Here is a 20,891-nt window from a genome sequence, read left to right on the forward strand (position 1 = left end):
AATAAATTTTTCCCATTATAGTCATTTTATGCTTTTTAACCAAAAGGCAGTGACATCACTCTACAGACACTAAGGTGTATATACTAATGGTTTTCTTCCATTTTTCTGTCAATGTCTTGTTAGCAGGGCCCACTGTCTCGCCAAAGTATCCTGGTGAGGTATTTAGGGGCTCGTTGGGGGTAGTCCTTGCAAAATGCCCGACATATGGCTCTTAGCATAAAATAGGATTTTTCAGTTCTGAGGAATGAACAACAAGCTAACACCATGCCATGCACAGTGACTGTTTTATGAGGGTTGTACTAATGACTCCAGAGAGGGATTATTTATTGATTTTACAAGCAACAACTGACAGAAAGAACAAATACAAATACTCAACAGAATGCCTTTGAGACTTTAAAAAAGTATGTGTTTCGGGTGGGGTTTTTTTTTCTTTTAATTATATCATCTCACAATTATTTACTGGCAATCGATTTTTTCTTAGGAAAGAAGAAAAAACAAACAAAAAAGATGTTTCCATGTTAAAATAATCTCTTTGGATATGCAGAAGGCAGCAGATTTTCAACTTTAAGGTCATTTCTCTGTAAAATATGGACCACTTTTTCCATAAGGACAGCAAGAAAGAGGATCCAAGGGTTCTGTACGGGCCAAAATTTTCAATTATAAAAATCTTATTATTTACACTCCCTTGCACTGTTGTTCCTCCTGTTGCAGTGCTGGTCAGTTGGTGGGAGTAATGTAGGCTATAGGGTAGGCCCTACTGCATTCCAGAAAAAGTTTCCTTAGAAAAATGTGAGCTAAGTTTTTTGGAAACTATTTTAGACCTCTTGAAAAGCTCCTGGATCCCCTCTTTCTGCCTCCAGAATATAAGCAGGGTCTGGTTTGCATAAAGCATGCTTTTAAGGTAAGTACAGGATTGCTGCTGCCCTGTTTCTTCCTGCAGCCTCACTTCAAACCAACAAAGGATGCTGCACTATATCAGTTGCAAATTGATTATAACCCGTGAATACAGCTGAAAATCAGAATCAAATCACAATAGGAGAATTCAGCTGTGGAAGGAACTCTTGGGTCAGTTGTTAAACAGCACGCTGGCAGGTTGCATTTTTACAGTGCACCACACATATTAGAAAACAATTTTCTGACACAATTCTCTCCCACAGGTAACAGAACTACTGTGACTGCTTTCTGCCTGTTAACTATATTGATCTGTATGTGGTAGTGAGAAAACTCTCTCTTGTAGGCCTTGTAGACCTCTGCGACACAAATGTCTTAAATTACTACTGGGGAAGGCATGAACTAGTCCTCCAGCATAAATACACAAGTTACATACCATTATAGGCTTTAAGCTATACCACAGCTAACTAGCAACTGCCAATTTTGTCGTGCTTTTATACACGTTATCAGTCAGCACAGGGAAGCCACTTCTCTTTCATGGAAAAAGGGAAGCCATACCCTCTTAAGCCCTTTAACCTACAAAAAACATCCTGCTGTTGTGGGTTTGCTTATAGCTTACTAGAAATGTGTGTAATGGAGAATGCAGGTATGGCTCAAGTGTCTTATGAGGTAGGAATACACTGGGCCCTCACCCCCACCTCTTCCATTATACTCTCCCCAATGCTGGTACATAAATAGGAACCTTTGTTTTCAGGTTTTATTTTATTTTCCCTGGGAACTTATCAGTTTGTTATAATAAACACAATGGGAAAAAAATCAGTGAGGAAACAATGAGTTATTTTATTCCACTGACTTTCTCCCATTTTTGTTCATTATAATAAACACTGCTAAAATATCATGAAAAATAAAATAAAAACTGAAAACGGTCCCTGGACATAAATAAATGCAACAGTAGACGTGCCTGCCATATGTAAATAATACAAATAACTTGTTCTGCAAGATTACAGGGCTCCCAAAATGAAGGGGGAAAAGGGACTCCTGATGGCAATAGCCATGCCAGAATGTTTTTTTTTTTTTTTTTTTTTAATATTACTTTACTAAAGTACATTTTTTTTTAAAGCAATAAGATGCCCTATGACTATGCTCTCAAAATTTGAGGAATCTAGGGAATGGAATGAAGAAAGCTACAGAATGAGACTGGAAACATTTACCTGAAGAGCTGCTTCCAGAACTCGATGGAAGTTTTATGGGAGGAGGGCGGTGTTTAATGCCTTTTCCTAACACCGAAGACTGAACAGAGCCCGACAAGCTCTCTGCCTGCTGCAAAGAAAGAATAATTCAGAATCCCCTTCCAGAACTTGAGAATACATACAGCCTTCCCAAGACATAGCACCTCAGAATGACATTTGTAATCCCTGTCTCAGAGACCTTTTTTTGTTCATAAACAGGGCCGAATTAGCCATAACATATGGTGACACCGAATAGACTTTCTGTCCAAGCTAGTAGAGCTTTGAGCTCTACTAAGCAAGTGTGGGAGTTCTGGTGCAGGCGCTGCCTCAAGAGTCTCTTCAGTCATTTTTTGTCCAAGCTAAAACATGGATGTGTACCTCGTTTCTCCTCAATTTTTCTCTTCAATTTACATTTTTTTCTTCAGAAAATCATCTGCCTTTCCTAGCTGCTTCTGCAGCCACCCAAACAGCAGTTCTGCTTATTAAAAAAAAAAAAGGAAAGACAGACCAGTGCTGAGCGAGTTCCTCAACTCTTTTATAATGGCAAGCCACAATAAAAAAAAAAAAAATCAGCAACCGTGAGTAGTTTCAAAAGTTGCCAGTGTGGGAAAATCAAATCTCTCACCAACAGACAAACTTTGTTACCACTGTTTGGGAGCAGATTATGACCAGAAGAACTGTGATCCGGATATCTCTTGCTCATAAAGTTCCAGGGTCTTGTGTATGGAAGAGCTGCATAAATCTCAAAGGAGTAGCAGCCGTTCTTCCTCCAGCAGTGCAGCATCATTTGCCTCCTTGGGAAAGCCCACAAGTTAAGGCTGCTCAAAAACTCCCCCGTCAGCGAAGGCTGAGACTGCGGAGTCAACTTCAGCTGTCTGGCAGGCATTGATGTACAAGTGGCATCATTCTCGAGAGCTGGCCTCCCCCCATCGAGGGGAGCACTGATGCTGGCACCGATGCAGTATCCTTCTTCAGCGCTGGCATTGAAGGACATTGATGCCGATGCAGTGTCCCTTTTCAGCACCATGAATGCAGCAAGTTGCGTCAAATCACCAATGCACTCTAGTTCTATATGAATACTTTCTAAGCATGGTGCGGCCAAGCAATCAAAGCCATCGATGCACTTGAAGTCATTGACTCACTTGAAACTGTCAATGCACTCAATGCACCGATGATCCTAAGCAATGGTGAATTAATGTATGCGATGCACGTCATGCTGATGTGCACAATGGCTCCCGCACCGATGCAACCTGCAATGGTGTACCAGCCAACACAAGATGTACCAAGGCAAGTTGTCCCGACGCATATGACACTGCGCTCTCTCTTCTCCACCTCGTGTACCAGTGCACCCGATGTAGACTACGATGCACATATTGCTCCATGAGGTACCTGGACTGTTCTTGAACATACAACCAAGAAAGTATTCATCTGGATTGGCCACAGACACTGCATCTCCATCCTGGGATCCAAAAGGTCTTCCAACCCAGCATTTTTCAGCTCATCCAAGATCAGCCAGAGAAGGGATCAAGCTCCCCTTATCACCCCCTTTGGTTTGGAGATTAACATCTCCAAGAGTTTTAGTCAAGGGCTCCGCTTAAAGATTAGATATTAATTGAAGTATGAGGAATAAATTAAACGAGAGAATATAAGAATCTTAATACAATGTAGTGACTATTATGTGAAAACTGTTATTAGTTTAATTTCCTGTACTACTCACCTTATTCTTAGATCTTTATAGTTAATATGTATTTGAACATCCCATTTAATTTATGTTAATTCCTGTTTATGAATACTACCTCCGGAAACAGTCATTATTTGTTGATTTATAATAAAGAATGTTACTTTTGTAAACTGTTGTGATCTTTATATGGAACAATGGTATATAAAATATCTAAATAAAAAAAATAAATGATAGATCCGATCCCAGGTATCATACCACTCTCCTCCAATAAACCCATCTATTACAAATCAGGAACAAATTCTGGTTTTGAAGGAAGATGTCCCTCCACCAACCCTGGGACAGAAGACACAGCAGTCCTACCAGCAAATAACGAGTATAGTGAGGAATTTCTGTACCTCTCTTGCAAGCGTGATAGACAGAGCTCTCCAGCCTCTCTTTATCGTAGTGTCAGCTCCCCAGATCATCACACTGGCATCTGTCATCACTGTCACCCAGGCCAGGGGTTCAAGAACCACTCTTAATTCCAAATTTCTGCAATTTCACCACCATTGCAAACTGATCCTGATGTACTCTGGTACCAGCAGCTTTATGGAATAGTTCTAAGACTGGGGATCCCATATCTTGAGAGCAATGCTCTCTCAAGAGGCCTCATATGCGCCCTCCTCCAAGGCAAGAGATCCAATGCCACTGCTATGAAACCGAGAAGTTACAGATAACTTTACATAGTCAGACTCTTGACTGACAACAATGAAAGGATCTGTCGACCCAGTTTCTGAAATCTTTGTTTTGTCAGTCAAATACAGCCTATCCACATGTCGAATAATGCCCCAAGATACTCCAGGGAAGGATGTAAACTGCTCTTAGAGAAACTGACTATCCAACCCAATTCCTGCAAAAACTGAACCACCCTCTGGGTAGTCACTGTACTTTCCTGTACTGACTTTGCCCTTAAAAGCCAGTTGTCCAGATAAAGATTCACCAAAATCCCTTTCTTGCGCAGTGCTGCCGCAACCAGCATCAACTTTCAGAAGGTCCTTGGAATAATGGCTAACCAAAAATGCAGGGCTTGAAATTGAAAATGCTCCCCCAGCACTGCAATTCAAAGGAAATGCTGATGGTCCCTCCTTACTGGAATATTAAGATAAGCCTCTGTAAGGTCCAAGGAGGTCAGAAATTCCTCCTTCCAGACTTCAATGTTTCCATTCTGAAATGAGTCACTTTCATGAACTTGTTGACCCGCTTCAGACCTAGAATGGATCAAAAGGATCCCTCCTTCTTGGGAACCACAAGGTAAATGGAATATTGGCCTAGCTCCCATTGTTTCTTCAGAACTGCTTTCACTGCCTTCAAATCGAAGAGCCTTCAGAGTGTCTCCCTTACGGCTTTTCACTTCCTTGCAGAGTGACAAGAGGAAACCATAAAAGTCTCTGAAATGGGACAGGAGAATTCCTGGGCATAACCTACTTTTATGATCTCTAAGACCTATTGGTCCAATGTAATCTGGACCCATCTCCAATAAAATTGTGACAGATGGCCACATATCTCCGGAATTGGAGGTTGGACCCCTAAAAACTCATTGGGTTGCTCAAGAGGAACCTGACCCTGAAGATCCTTCCTTACTTCCTTTCTTTCTTGAACAAAGGGACTGAAACCTGCCAAAGGGACGGGATCTCTAATTTCTAACCTTCCTTCCCTTTTTAAACTTCCTGGAACCTCAAAACCTATTCCAGGCCGTTAGAGAATGCGATGACCTCTTCAACCTGTTCTCCAGGAGCCTCAGCACTTTGGACTCCCTCCATTTTCTCAAGCTCCTCTCTGAAAAAAGGCTGCCCCCATAAAGGGAAGTTTTGTGAAGTCGATCTTAGATATCGAGTCCGCTGATCAATTGCATAGCCAAAGAAGTCTCCTAAGCCACCTCTATGGATGCTATACCTCTTGCAGACAACTGCACCAAATCAAACTAGGTATCTGCCAAATATGCTGCTCATGGTTCCCACTGGATTCTTCTACTGCCTCATCTTGTTCACGTTGCACCAGATACAAGCCAGACCTTACCACTCTACAACTGCAAGCCGCTATCTGTAGTGCCATGACGACTGCCTCTAAGGCTTGTTTTAGCTCAGATTCTATTTTCCTGTCCTGAGAATCCTTCAGCGCAGCACCTCCCGCTACTGAGATAGTCATTCTCTTAGTGACCGAACAGACCAACATATCCACCACTGGAAAACGATGTCTAACTCTTTCCTGAGGAACCAGATTGATCTGGAGTAGGTTTCAGGAGAAACCTACTTCAGATGAATGAGATTCTTCACTGCCTTATGGAGAGGGAACGATTTTGAAGGTTTTCTAACAGTAACCATAATCAGATCCTCCAATGAGCTGGAAGTGTTCTCTTTACCTTCTGCAATATTTAGTGTATGCAGGGACTGTAAAAATTAAGGACATGAGTTCTTTCTTATAGAAAAGATACAGTACAGCAGTACTATCCTCCCACTCAGGGGGATATTCTCCTTTTTCTAACTCTTCCTAACTATATATTGGAATTCTGTTAAAACCATCAAGTGAGTCCTCCGAACCAGAAATATTCTCATTAATTTCTCGTCTTCCTCCTCTCTGGCCCTTTTTCTGCTCTGTCCTCCTGCTAAACCTGAAGCAGTTAGGAGAGCAGAAGCTGTCCCTGGGACTGTACCCAGTCTCATGCAAAAAAAATTGTTGCCAAACATTTAAAATACTCCTGAGAAATGAAGGCTCAGGCTAAGGAGGAAGCCTCTATAGCAAGAGCAGCAGAAAAGCTGCTGCCGAAAAAAGATTCACTGCAACTCCCATCTGCACATGACCTTCGGGGCTGAGTGAAGAAGGCCCCAGCTCTCCTTCACTCCTTCATGGTCCCACATTGGCCTCTATTACTGCCTTTAAAATTCAGGGCCCAGCTGAGAGACTGCTTGGCCAAATCCACGATTGAGGACACCGCTCCTCCCAAAATCCATTTCATTGCCCTGCAACTCTCCTCTGTCCTTGCAACAGGCTGAAAGCAGTGCAGAGCGAGGATTTCTTCCCACATTCTGCAGCAGTTGCCATTACTGTACGATACTGCCTTTGACTCTAACAAACTGATAAAACAAGAGGGTAGGTTGTCTAAGAACGCCGTTTGGGCAACAATGTGGATTAGACACCAAAATAGTCCAAGTGTAAACTTTTATTTGAATGGAGACATGAATTCGTACAAATGCCCGACTCAGGCCGAGTTTCGCCCCGCTTGGGGCTGCCTCAGGGGCTGTGTGAAGATGTTCTCTCTTTTTATATATCAGAAAACTCTCTTAGGGTAAAAACATCAATTATCTAATAGTCTGGTAGTTCCGATGGTAATGTAAATACATGTAGTCTCCGCTCAGGTACTTTTTTTGACTCTAACAAAGGCACAGCCATGGTTTTTAAAAGAAGCATTGAAGTGAATCACCCAGGTTTCGCCCCTGAGACCTAGCTCAATTGCCTCCCGCTATGGTCTCCTGGACTGCCGCTGTCTGTGTGTCCTGGCTGCTCCGTTCTCACAGCCCTGTTATTTTAAAAAATGTGTACTTCTTAAGCACAGAGCTAATGATTTAAAGGAGAAGTCCTGCACAAACAGAAGGAAGCTATGGGGGAGAAAAAGAAGAATTGGGCGGGGGCAGAGGAGGATCTAGTCCAAACCCCAAACCAGAAAATCCCCTGGAAGGCCCATGGCTCAGGATCTGCTCAACTGAGGGAAGGAGCTCAAGGTTTTCAACTGAGGAAGTGCCTCATCTTTTTTTTAAATCTCTATCTGTAGACCTTGTTCAATTGAGGGAGTGAAAGCTAGTCTTTCACATAAGGAGCTGTCTCCAGTCTTTCCTTTCCTATTTAAGTCTATCAGGACTCAGTCCACAGCATGGAATGCTTGCCTACCATCTGCTGGACACAGAGAATACTGGCAGGCTAAGGTCAGCATGGATGCACATAAGGAGTAATGTCAACAAACCTGTTGATCTCTGTCTCCATCTGCTGGTTAGTGAGCATAATCCATTTGTCTGGACTGGTCTGACTGGATGAAAAGGAATAGCCAATATTAAATGGTACAGTTCTACAAAGATCAGATAAAACTACATAACACAAATAAAGAAAGAACAAATAATGAGCAAATAAACAGAAAATACAGCCAAAATATCCAATAACTAAGCCAAAAGAAGGACCATCAGGAGTATAACATGCAAATTCTAAATTATGCAGATAGCCACTGCTTTTTACCAGCATTAGTAGTATGGGATCTATTTAATGTTTGGGTACTTGCCAGGTACCTGTAAACCTAGATTGGCCGCTGTTGGAAACAGAAAGCTGGGCTTGATGAACCCTCGGTCTGACCCAGTATGGCAACTTCTTATGTTCTTATGAAAATAGAAGAAAATAAAGGAAACCGGAAAAGCTAAAGAACCAGGCAAGAAGCTTAACAGAAATAAAAAAGGGAGCCAAATTTTAAGAAAGTGGACCTTTCAATCTCACAATGCAAATGTTAACTTCTCCATTTTCACTACATGACATATCTTCTGTAACCAATCAACCCAATAGGAGCAAGACCTTTTCCAAAATTTTGTAAGAACCAACCAGTCTCACAGCCAACAATAATCATTACATTAAACACATCTTATTTTTAAGAATACCCTCCTGAAAAGGGAATCCCAACAAAAACACTGAAGGTAACAAAAATAAATTCATATTAGTAATCAGGTCAACATAACTTAATTTCTTTCCAATAAGACTAATTAAGGGACAGATCCAACACTGATGAAAGAAAGAACCAAGACCACCACAACCAAAACAGCATAGGTTCGAAATTTGGTGATTCCACTTAATAATACTGGAGTTGCTTATTTCCTTAACAATATCTTTAACTGGGTAACCACCAAACTTGAGGAAATAGAACAATGAGAGGTATATTCCCAGATACTAGCCCAGAGATCATCTGGATCCTGAAGAGTAATTGTCATGTTCCATTTCACAGTATATTTAGGTGATGAAGGAACAATAAAGTCAGTAAGCGCCTTATAAAGTAAGGAGATCATCTTATCATCTCCTTTTTAGAATAAGATCTTTGAGTTGTGATGCTGCTGGACAAGTTTAATAGGCTAGGAAACTCATTGTCACAACAAGTGGCCCAGGACTCTGGTCCAGAAGGAAGTCTTATGGTCCATAACAAGGCTGGAAGCAAGAGACAACTGGCTCTGTTGCACTTCCTGCCCTTAGTGAAGGAAACAGTCTGGGTGCTTTAGGACAATGCCACTGTGGTAGCTCATGTAAATTGATAAGGGGGTACTTAGACCCTGATGGGATGTCTAAGTGGCAAGGCTGTTGTTCCAATGAGTATAACGCTTGACAGTTTACACAAGCATAGGAAATGTGCACGCCAACTTCCTCATCACAAACACATTGACCCCGGGGAGTGGAAGCTTGGCCAGGAAGCTTTCCAGAAGATAACAGGCTCATGTAGCGTCTCTCGGGTGGATCTCAAGGTAACTCTCATGGGTGCCAAAAGCCACCAGTCTTCAGCTGCCAGAAACAATGGAATTCTGGCAGAATCAATGCACAGATCATGACTGGGCTGAAGGATAAATTTCTTTTGGTTTTTCCTCCTTGGCCTATCATAGCAGAAGAATACTCCAAGAAGAATAAAGGATCAGCAGTCGATAGTCATTCTGGTGGCTTTAAACTGGCTGATGAGACTGTTGTATGTGCAAGCTCTTACGCCAGGACCAATTCTGATGGGGGATTCAGCTATACTTTGTCTTAAGATCTAGCCCTTAAGAGGGTTCGCTTATGCAGAAAAGGTATTCTTCAGTGGTAGTTTCTTTCCTGCTGAAGGCCTGTAAAAACTAAACAAAGTTACCTCATATCTATGCCTAGCGTCGTTTTGAGGTCTGTTGGCAAATATCTGTCTTGCCCTGGTGAGTGGACATTTTGACCATCCTGACTTTGCAGAGGGATTTGGACAAAGTCTTAGCTCTCAGTTACCTGAGGTGCAACTTGCAGCTATCTTATGTTACAGAGGTCAGATTCAGGGGTCTCTGTGGAATCCCACCCAGATGTGGTACTTTTCCTTTGTGGAGTTGTGTATTCATTCCTCCTTTTTAGAGCTCTGATGTCTCAATGGGATCTAAATGGTTCTTCGTGCTTAGACATGTGACCCTCAAGGATCTCTTTTAAAGATGGTATTTCCAGTGGCCAGTTGTATTCAGAGTTATATGCCTTTTCCTGCAGAGATCCCTATCTAGTTTTTCCACAGTTGGTCACTGTTCATTCAGTGCCATCCTTCTTAGCAAAGATTGTTTCACTTCTCTATTTAAACCTGGACTCTCAGGATGCCTAAAAGGAGAATGTCATGGTAAGAATAGGTCTCTCCGCTTCTTGGGTGTTTATTGGACCCTCCTGAGATATTTAGAGGTGACTAATTCCTTTCAGAAAACAGAATTTTTGAGTTACTCAGCAGACCTCGCAAGGGAGAGGCAACTTCAAAATCATCATTATCATGGTAGATCAAAAAGACTATTTTTTTTTTTTTTTTTAACATATCTGCTGAAGGGCCTACAGATTCCAGAGGCACTTTGTGATCACTCTATATGTTTCCTCGGGCAGAGTCTACAGTGGTTGCTCCGGAGGACATTTGTAAGCTGGTCATTTGGTCTTTTTTGCACTCTTTCATTAAACACTACAGATTAAAAGTTCAAGACAAGGGAGATACTGCTTTTAGGGCAGGCTTTTTCAGGGTTGCCCTATCTTCTTCCTACCCATATTAGAATGCGCTTTAGTGTATGCCACACATCTGAACTGATCTAACAGGATGATAAGGAAAGAGAAACTTAGTCTTACCTACTAATTGCCTTTCCTTTAATGCTGCTAGACCAGTCCAGAACCCCCTTAGGAAGTCAATATTATGTTGTCTTTGGCTAAATATCCTTCAGGTCTTATGGAAAATTCCTAAACTCTCTTAATGGTAAGAAACCGAAAATTCTCTATATCTCCTTGCTGGCTCTTTTTCATTTGTATTTCTTCCTTTCTATTTCCTACTGGGAACAGAGATTGGAATTGTGATTGGAGGGTTTCCTTCTGTTATCCAAGTTTTTTCAAAGGGTGCTTTTTCCACTCCATTGGTTGATATTAAGATACTGGCAAGTACTCTTATAAACAGTGTTGTCATTGAAAAAATGTTGGTTCTCTGTCTTCAACTGCTGGCAGGGTAGCATAAACCCAGGTGTCTGGACTGATCTAGTAGTATTCAAGGAAAAGAAATTAACTGGTAAGACTAAATTTCTCCATTTGGCATATAAAATAACAACAAAAACATGTTTGTACGATCTTTCCTTTAAAGTTAAGAATGCAATATTCACAGTGAAGAATGGGGAACTTTTCCCTTTTTCCAATCACAATTCTGACAGTGATGACATGGAATAAACGCCTCTACTTTCTACAGCACTTGATACAGTTATTAGGCTGCATCTGAATTTGAACCCATTGAGACTGTGTTTGAACTGCAGTAGGGGAAATATTAATGTTGCTTTACCTGTCTTTTACATGTACAACTACCATCTGATCTGCCTTCAGAACATATTACTGTCAAATCCATAAGCACGGAAAACATGAGGACACTCACCTCCACTTCTTTTCCAGGAGAAAGCGGAGACTGACTGACAGAACCACCTGGGTTGTGGGTCACCTTCACTGAGCACTTTGCTTCATTTTCAAGCAGCTCATGGTACTGACTGACCGTTCTGTGATATAGAAAGGTATGTAGTGAACAATTCAAGAAATCAAATATGAAGAACATTTATTATCACTGTTGCTTGAAAATTCAAATTCCAAGTGGCCCCCTGAAGGTGGCATTTCTTGGTTGCCAACCTTAGCATAGACCATTGATGAAGAACACTTTCTAAAAATGATCTTTTATGTTCTTTTGCATGAAAAATACAAGGTAGCATTTCTTTTAACAGATATTTGAAAGTCATTTAACAGTATGCAGTAACCGAACATGCACAGTCCGTTTCATAGCATTATTTCTCTCTTTTTTTATTTATGTTTACCTTTCAGTTGTTATTATTACTGCTGTTTTAAGATGCTTTCCTTGGTAGTGCTTTATTAATGTCCCTGCTGGGCTATCATAAATCAAAGACCCAAAATTATATATAACATGTGACTAAATACAAATAATATATAACCTGTTATATGAGGAATGTCAATGAGAGACCATGTGTACCTTCATACGATGCTAGAAAAAATTCTTTGGCTATCGTGTCTGTAAGCCATGAAATTAGGACTTCAAAAATCATTAGGTACCAGGTCTCTTATGACTCGTTGTTGCTTAATGTCCACTACACGTGATACTTAATGCCCATTTCCACTTTGAAAAATTATTGAATGATTATTGCATCAAAGCTGGCCAGAAAATGAAAGCCTTTAATATCACTTATCTTGCATGTATGTGGTCGATCTTGTGCAGCCAACACCTAGATGTTTCGGAGCGGAGCTCCTTGTTCAAGGGCTGAACATAATCAAGAAGGACTCGTGAGGTGCTGTGTAACTGTATAATAGTGAAGAAATTCCGTGGAAAATCAATCTCTTTATCGTTTGTGGACTTGTGGTGCTATTACCGCAATCAAAGAAGCTCCGTGTACTGTTTACGGCTGCTCTTCGGCGGCAAGATAGCTGTATAACGGTGGTAGAATCCGTGCAGGATAGATTTCTTTATCAATTGTGGACTGTTATACTATCACTGCGGTAAAAAGGCTCCGTATACTGATGACGGCTGCTCTCGCCGGCAGGATAGCTGCTCCTTTTACTGGCCCTGCTGGGCTATCAGCATTACAGGGCATGGGGTTGCTGCAGAGAAAGAGAGGAGCCAGAAGTGTATGAAATGGCCTTGGGGCCACAAAGAAAAGAGATACTGATGGCAGTAGGTGTGGCCTAAAGGCCTCAGGGAAGAGAGGACCCCCTGTGGTACCTGAGGTGGCTCCAAGGCCATGCAGGAGACAAGAAGCCAGAGCACCAAGAGGGAGGAGCAAAGGGAAAGAAAAAGATGGCCAGAGAGGAAAGGAAGGAAAGGTGATGTGCTGAGGGAGAAGAAGTGTGATGGAGGGGATATGAAGTGTAAGGAATTTCGAAAGGAGCTGGAGGGCAGCCCTGGATTTGTCAATAGGCACATATTAGACCTGTGCCTAGGGTGGCAAATGTTTAGGGGCAGCAAGCTGGTTAAAGATCTGCTGTCTTCCAGCTCTGCTGAATCTCATTCAGCAGAGCCCTCTGCAACCCTGTAACAGTCCCCTTACAGAAGGCGGGGAGAGTGGGTGTGGGAGGTGAGTGTAACAGCATCAAAAGTGCCTAGGGGTGGCAAAATCCTAAATCCATCCCTGCTGGAGGGTACTAGGTATCAGAGATGGTGAAAGGAAGGCAGAGGGGTGGCTTGGCAGAATAAAGCAACTTGCCAGTTTGCACTAATGCTGAAAGATATCCAGCAGCTGCAAGTCAGCACCATTCCTGACTAAGAGGAAAAAAAGCACACTGGACCGCCCTGGATCCCAAGAGAGATACTATCCACCACCCTTACAGGTATAGGAGAGACAGTGAGGGAAGAAACACACAGATCTGGTTGGGAAGCATGAGAAAAGGGTAAATGAGTTTGGGATCCTAGGTGCCTGGAATAAATCTCTATATATAAAAATGGCAAGTAGATGGCGATTTTATCTTGGTATAAATCATGCCTTTTCTCTGGATGGGCTTATCTTTGGAACAATATTCCAGACTAACTAAGAGACATCTAATCCTTGAAGGAATTTAAGAGAGCCCTAAAGACACATCTTTTCACTCTAGTATTTCTATGAAAACTGATTTTGTCAGAGCTCGCTGATTCTTTGTCTCTAATTCATTGCCTTTGTTTTCTTATTGTCTATCTGATTATTTTTAAATTTTACATGTCTTTATGTTTGAAACTTTTGGTTTATGTATGTTTCTATGTTAGCCGCCTCGAGCTATTGTAGAGTGCACGATGCAAAATGTTCTTAAATAAACAGGATGGATTGATGTGCTCTTGATTTCTCTATGTCCAAGGCCCAAAAATTCTTAATCCAGCCATGACAATGTTATGTAGAGGCAGTAATAAGAACATAAGATTTGCAATGCTGGGTCAAACCAAAGGTCGATCAAGCCCAGCATCCTGTTTCCAACAGTGGCCAATCCAGGTCATAAGTACCTGGCAGATCCCAAAAGGTCAAAATTCTAAGCTGCTTATCCTAGGGATAAGCAGTGGATTTCTACAAGTCCACCTTAATAATGGTTTATGGGCTTATTCTCCAGGAACTTGTTCAAATCTTTTTTAAACCCAGCTACACTAACAGCTTTCACCACATCTTCTGGCAATGAATACCAGAGTTTAATTATGCGTTGAGTATTTGTCTTAAATATATCACTTAGTAACTTCATTGGATGTCCCCAAGTCTATTTTTTGAAAGAGTAAACAACCGATTTGCGCTTACTCGTTCCACTCCACTCATTTTATAGACTATCATATCTTCCCTTAGCTGTCTCTTTCCCAAGCTGAAGAGCCCTAACCTCTTTAGCCTTTCCCTCATAGGGGAATCGTTCCATTCTCTTTATCATTTTGGTCGCCCTTCTCTGTACCTTTTTTATGTTTGGGGAAGGTACACAGAACTGTCTTGCAAATTGTCTTCATTGAAACCAACTTGAGATCAGTAATTGACTCTGTTGTGCCCAGATCAAACTGATTTATGATTAGGCCCTCCCAGGGCATTAGAACAAGAAACACATGCAAAAAGGCAATTAGAAAAGATTATTTGCTAAAGTTTGACCTAATGAACTAGTATGAAGTGAAATGAAAATTTAGACAAACGTTCGCTAACAGAGAAAACTTAAACAAGATTATTGATAGAGGAGCAAATATGATAAAGAACTTACAAAAAAAAACCCCAAACCATCTGGAGATGACAATATACTTGCAGAATTTGTATAAAATATGGTAAAAAAAAAAAAAAAAAAAAAAGAGTCAAATCTCTCCTAACTTTGATGACTCAGATAAATAACACTGGAGATTCCTGGAAAACTTTCTTGTCAGTACTATTATCCAATTCCTCAAATCAACATAGCCCTAGAGTGTGGCAATCCTAGGACAGCATAGCTCTCTGCTACAACGGCAGGGGAGAAGTAAAACTAATACTTCACGCATATCTCTGCTTCAACGGCAGAGAGCTATGCTGCCGCTTAACCAACTAATCAAACTTAATATTTCACTTGGAAGCAGCTCCATCACTGCTCTCTACATTAATGGTGGGGGTGAAAGGGAAATAGAACCTAAGGTTACTAAGAGCCAAGAGAAACAGATAAGTATGAGAAAAAAAGAAGTGTGAAGCTTGCTGGGCAGACTGGATGGGCCGATTGGTCTTCTTCTGCCGTCATTTTCTATGTTTCTATATTTGATATCTCATGAGTGGAACCTTTTCCAGATCATTAAAAACAGAATTACACCAATTCTCTATCACCACCTAGATTAACTACAACTAGGATTTATAAGAACCAGGGGAAAAAGAGATAGCATTTACGTACTGCAAATGATAGTTGAAAGGATTCAAAACAAGATCGATCTTTCTCTGCTCTATTGACTATGCCAAAGCTTTGATAGAGTAAAGGCCCTATGCACTATAAGCACTGTTACTAAAGACACAAAATAAGAAAACCTCTAGTATGCAGGCCCCTAAGTCATAATAAACTGGCAGAAATAATTGTGGTCAAAGAACAAATGTGAGACCTGGCGTCCGAAAGGAGGAGGTTGGCTCCGCGATGATATGAAGCCAAGTAATTCAATTCTTTTCCCGTAACAGATGTTGATCGTTTTTTCCCTGTTTTGAAGGTGATTTACCCCGATGAAGCTGCGATTGTGCAGCGAAACACCAGCCGCTGTCGGGCTAAGAGAGAACTCTTTTACAGTCGAGACAGTGTTTACAGACTTAAAACCTGTTGTTACGGGATTAAATGCAAAAAATCAGAATATATAATAATTCTTTCATCAGGCTTCACAGCCGGTAAGAGCCGCAAATGAAGATAAGACCGGACGGTTCAACTTTGCTTGTTTGAACACGTTGTCAGGCTTGCAGATGCGGCTTTTACTATAAATATATCTTTTCATATATACATTTCTTTACAGAGCCAATTTTGAATTGAAGTGTTTTAAGATGGTACCTTTTGCTGTTGGATGTAATTTATAAGTTAGCCAGACAAATCATTTTGAATATAGAATTCTAAGACAATTATTATGCACATCAAATCAGTGAAAACAGGCCTATACTATATATACACGAGTCAAGTTTGTGGATCTGTTTGAATCTCTGATTTTCTCTACAGGGAATTATTTTTCTCTCCTCCACTTCACTGTACACGTTTTACAATACAAAAGATAAGATGCCATGATAGTTTTAGAAATTTCTGAGTACTTCCTCTTTTCACATCGATTAAGCAAGAGCTAATGGGGTGTTTTTGTAAGATGTTCACAAAAACTATAAATAAATAAATAAATAAATGCTGTAGCAACTAACCAGGTACTTACCTTGCAATATCATTCTTTGATCCAATCAGAAACCTATGATGAAAATAAACTCAATTAAAAAATGTTTTTTGTTTTGTTTTGTTTTTTTTATCATCAGTATTCATTTTCTAAGAGCTTTTTAATGTTCAGGGTTTGTACCGTGCAACATAAACCAACGTTCTTTTCATTTAGGATAGGGCTGGCAATCCACCTATTCTTTTCACACACTGTACTGAACATCTCAAACAGCAAGCCAACAGGGAACCCTTTATCCCTTAGAATTCTGGGATGTCTCTTCCTGCTTTGATGATGCAAAATTAGGTCTACAAGTATCAGGAAGTCTAGTGCTAGAGCTCAAAGTATTCCTGAAAGACTGCAGCAAATTGAGATGTATGTAGTGCACAGGTAATTGTGTACTTGTAACTCTTGTTCTCCAAATAGCCTATCCTAACAGAGTAACACTAATGGGGCATGACATGATGTGCACCAGCCTGGAGACGTTTCTCCTAAGCTCTGGAACTTTTTAAAAAGTTTAGTGTCTCTAGACCAGATTTTCTCATCCCAGTTCTTGGGACACACCCAGTTGGATTTTCAAACTAATCACAATAAATATGCATGACATAGATTTGCATACAATGGAGGCAGTGCATACAATATTCATTATGGATAACCTGAAAATTTGACTGGCTGGGTGTGTCCCAAGGACTGGGTTGTGAACCCCTGATATAGACAATCGGAATCAACAGTTTGGGTAAAGTTTCATCAAATAAGCATGAGACAGATCATGCAGAATTACTATTTTGGACTTCAACAGGACCCAACCTTTATTGGGGCTTAGGTGCCACGAGTCTTCATTTGCCACTAGCTGGGGGTCTTTCCCCATTTTTAACCTTCTCTTCCCTCCTATGTAACCCAGCACTCTCCAGAATCTAGCAAATGTGCATCCTAAGCCTGGCCACTAGGTATAATATTGTGAGATCATTGGGGCTCTCTTTCCCAGGGACTGTGAATGTTGTCAAAACATCACTCCCGGTCCTAGCCAGCTAGAGGAATAGAAAACTAACTTGGGAACCAAACTTACATGGCAGCATATGCAGTACTGCTGCTGAGGCATCAGGCAAGCCCAGCTCCAAGTTATTTCTTCCTGGTTTTGTGTATCTCACGCAGGAATCAGCATGTTTTATAACATGGCTTATTCTTCCTTGATGCCAACCAAAATACAATATTGCAACATGCTTCAACATATTTATTTAATTGTTTAGCCATACCAATTACATTTTTTTGTAAATTCAGACTACTATAAAATACAGATTGAGAAGTTTATAAAATATATCTGGCTCTGGGCCAGCCTGTTGGCTCAGTAGTTTTGCTGTGCATTGCCCTACGGAGGAACAGGGTATGATTCCCAGTTCCTCTCTCCAGCTAACCAGGGCTGGGAATGTGGAAGAGGCAATGTTCACAGCCTCTAGGGGGAGGGAGTCCCAGCACTGTGCACTGATGACACCTAGTGGTCACATTTAAGGCCCATGATTGCAGGGTTCCAGGAGGGGCCCTGGTTCATAACAACTGACCAAGGGCTGACACTGGGATAATTACATTGAGTGGAGATACAAAATAAGGAGGAAAAATCCCTCAGAAATGACTAACAAAGGCTTATAAGCACTGTAGCACAACAGGAGCTGGTTAGATTGAATGGGAAGCCCAAATGAGCAGGAAGAAACCTCAAGGCCAAAAAAAAAAAATAATGTAGCCCCCCTAAGATCATTATTTTCTGTCAAAGTTTCGCCTTACAAAGTTAAGGACAACAGAGACCTGTGTGCTGTTCTCTTTTCCAGAACAGAGAGAGAAAACATACATAGATAAATAGATAGAAACATAATTCTCCGATTACCTAAATCTAATGGAAAGCAACTGGAAAAGAGAAATTAGTTCTCACCTATTTCCTTTCCTTGAGTCCAGTAAGACCAGTCCAAACGCATAGGTTATTTCCACCAACCAGCAGATGGAGGCAGAGATTAACAGGCTTGCTGATGTCACCTTACATTGGCCATAGTACTGCCTGCAGCCTGCCAGTATCCTGTAACAAATTAAGAACTTCTTCGCGTCACTGGACTCTCAGGGATGAAACCATGATTATCCCTCCTTATTCTTTTAGATCTCTCTGTGGCTTTTGACACTGTCAACCATTCATCTTTATTACAAGGTCTGATAGACATAGGCATTAAGGGAACAGTACTCAGCTGGTTCAAGTCCTTCCTGGTTAATAGACAATTCAAGGTAAAGATAAACAACAAAGAATCACACCCGGTCCCAGCAAATCAAGGAGTCCCTCAAGGTTCCTCCCTCTCTCCAACCCTTTTCAACATTTACCTTCTCCCTCTCTGTCATCTTCTTAATAATCTAAACCTAACACACTACATTTACGCGGATGACATCCAAATACTCATCCCAATCTCAGAATCCCTACACAAAACCTTGATTCACTGGAATAATTGCTTGCAACTAATCAATCATCTTCTATCCAGTCTCAGCCTTATTCTCAACAACAACAAAACCGAGATCTTAATTATCAATCATGACGTTAATAACAATCTAATATACCCAGCTGTCCCACTCATTTCTACCACTCCTATAATTAATCACTCACCATATGTACGTGATCTAGGCGTCATGATAGATAATCAGCTTAACCAAAAAATTTATAAGCACCACCACTAAAGACTGCTTCTATAAACTTCTTGTCCTGAGAAAATTGAAACCACTTCTCCACTTCAATGATTTTCGGATGGTTCTACAAGCCATTATTCTAACAAAAATCGATTATTGCAACTCGCTCCTTTTTGGTCTCCCTACCTCATCCATCAAACCCCTCCAGATGATTCAAAACTCTGCAGCTAGAATCCTTACCAATACAAATAAAAGAGACCATATAACCCCCATACTAAAACTCCTCCACTGGCTGCCTATTAAGCAAAGGATTCTCTATAAAGTATACACAGCAATTCATAAATCTATTTACAACATATCCCCACTCCACTTAAGTACCCAACTTCGTTTTCACTCTTCATCTAGACCTATCAGAGGAGCTTATAAAGGCACACTCTATGTTCCTTCAACAATATCCTTACATCAGAAACGTACCATCTCTTTAGCAGGACCCGTCCAATGGAACATGCTCCCGCCAGACATCCGCCTTGAGATCTGCTTCGCTTCCTTCAAAAAGAAAATTAAAACCTGGCTCTTTAGCCAAGCTTTTCCAGAACTTTGATTATTTTTTACCTCCAGCTATCAAGATTTTCTCACCATCGCAATCCCTTCTGCAGATCACATTTATCTTAGACAATTACGCCTTATTTTATGATTTGGTTTCTCAAAGAGACTATACAATTTTCTCAATGTTATTTTTCGAACCTGTTTTCCATGTTTTCCAAGTTCTATAACCTTGTTATATGTACCGCCTCTTGGCGTAATTTTTATGTTTCAATGTAAACCGATGTGATCTGTATTTTAATACAGGAACACCGGTATATAAAAATCTAAAAATAAATAAATAAATAAATAAATGATTATCTAGGGCTCCTTTCCTTCTCCAATCTCTTTCCAACCACTAAAATTGAACATGCTTATGGGGGGATTGTTATATCCCACATAAGTCTTCCCCCAAAAGGTGGGGTTATGACAGAGAGAAGAATCCTGAATATCAAAGCCCCTTTCCACTGACGGCTGGAAAAAGTACATGGGAACATTCTCAAAACAAACTTCTCCCTCCCCAAAACCAGGCGATTTCCAATGTGACATGGCTTTGCCAGTCATTAATATTTATTCCCAAGTACTTTTTCCAGCAGTCAGTGGAAAGGGGCTTTGATATTCAGGATTCTTCTCTCTGTCATAACCCCACCTTTTGGGGGAAGACTTATGTGGGATATAACAATCCCCATAAGCATGCTCAATTTTAGTGGTTGGAAAGAGATTGGAGAAGGAAAGGAGGAAGGTGAGGAGCTCTAGATAGTCATGGTTTCATCCCTGAGAGTCCAGTGACTCGAAGAAGTGATAATGCATTTGAGAAGAATACTGGAAAGCGTATCCCCTCGCTATTCCAAAAGGCTGAACCAAAGCTACAGCCTTTTTGCCCAAGCTACTTATTAACAGCTAAGGTGAGAAGAATTTGTGTTTTAAGAAGAGAATCAAGAGGCTTGAGGAGTCTTCTGAGAATTTGGTTTACAGTTTGAGTTTCTGATTTGTTGGGATCCTTTTAGAATATTTTTTTAACTTGGGGATATTTTTTTCAATCTTGATCAACTTCTGCTGGAGCTTCACTTCAGTTATCCTACCCTGCAAGGGGAGGATATTTTTGTTATGGATGAAGATACAAGAGAAGGGAGAGTGGTGAGAAGATCTAAAATGGACAAGGAAACCATTGTTTTCATTGTATTAATATTTTTTATGTTATTTTGATTTTTGTGATTTTGGCATTGATTCTCCTATTTATGTTAAAGTAAACTGG

The 20,891-nt window shown here is 40.7% G+C and overlaps 1 protein-coding gene across 9 annotated transcripts in view; it reads right to left on the reverse strand.

Moving 5' to 3' along the window:
* The window catches only part of SUPT20H (SPT20 homolog, SAGA complex component), a 270,381-nt gene that overhangs the window by 59,480 nt on the left and 190,010 nt on the right, over positions 1-20,891 (reverse strand). For 7 of the 9 annotated variants that reach the window (XR_003856913.1, XM_029602737.1, XM_029602736.1 and 4 more), the window contains 3 exons: positions 16,409-16,441; positions 11,456-11,573; positions 2,103-2,211 (listed from right to left, as the gene is read on the reverse strand). Coding sequence is in view for 8 of the 9 variants with exons in the window: in XM_029602737.1 (XP_029458597.1) it covers positions 2,103-2,211; positions 11,456-11,573; positions 16,409-16,441 (260 nt within the window). In the remaining variant the exon portion in view is untranslated. The remainder of the gene's footprint in view (positions 1-2,102; positions 2,212-11,455; positions 11,574-16,408; positions 16,442-20,891) is intronic. The other 2 variants (XM_029602739.1, XM_029602740.1) reach the window with 1 other exon arrangement.

This window comes from Rhinatrema bivittatum, chromosome 5 (assembly GCF_901001135.1).
Source record: "Rhinatrema bivittatum chromosome 5, aRhiBiv1.1, whole genome shotgun sequence".
NCBI lineage: Eukaryota > Metazoa > Chordata > Amphibia > Gymnophiona > Rhinatrematidae > Rhinatrema > Rhinatrema bivittatum.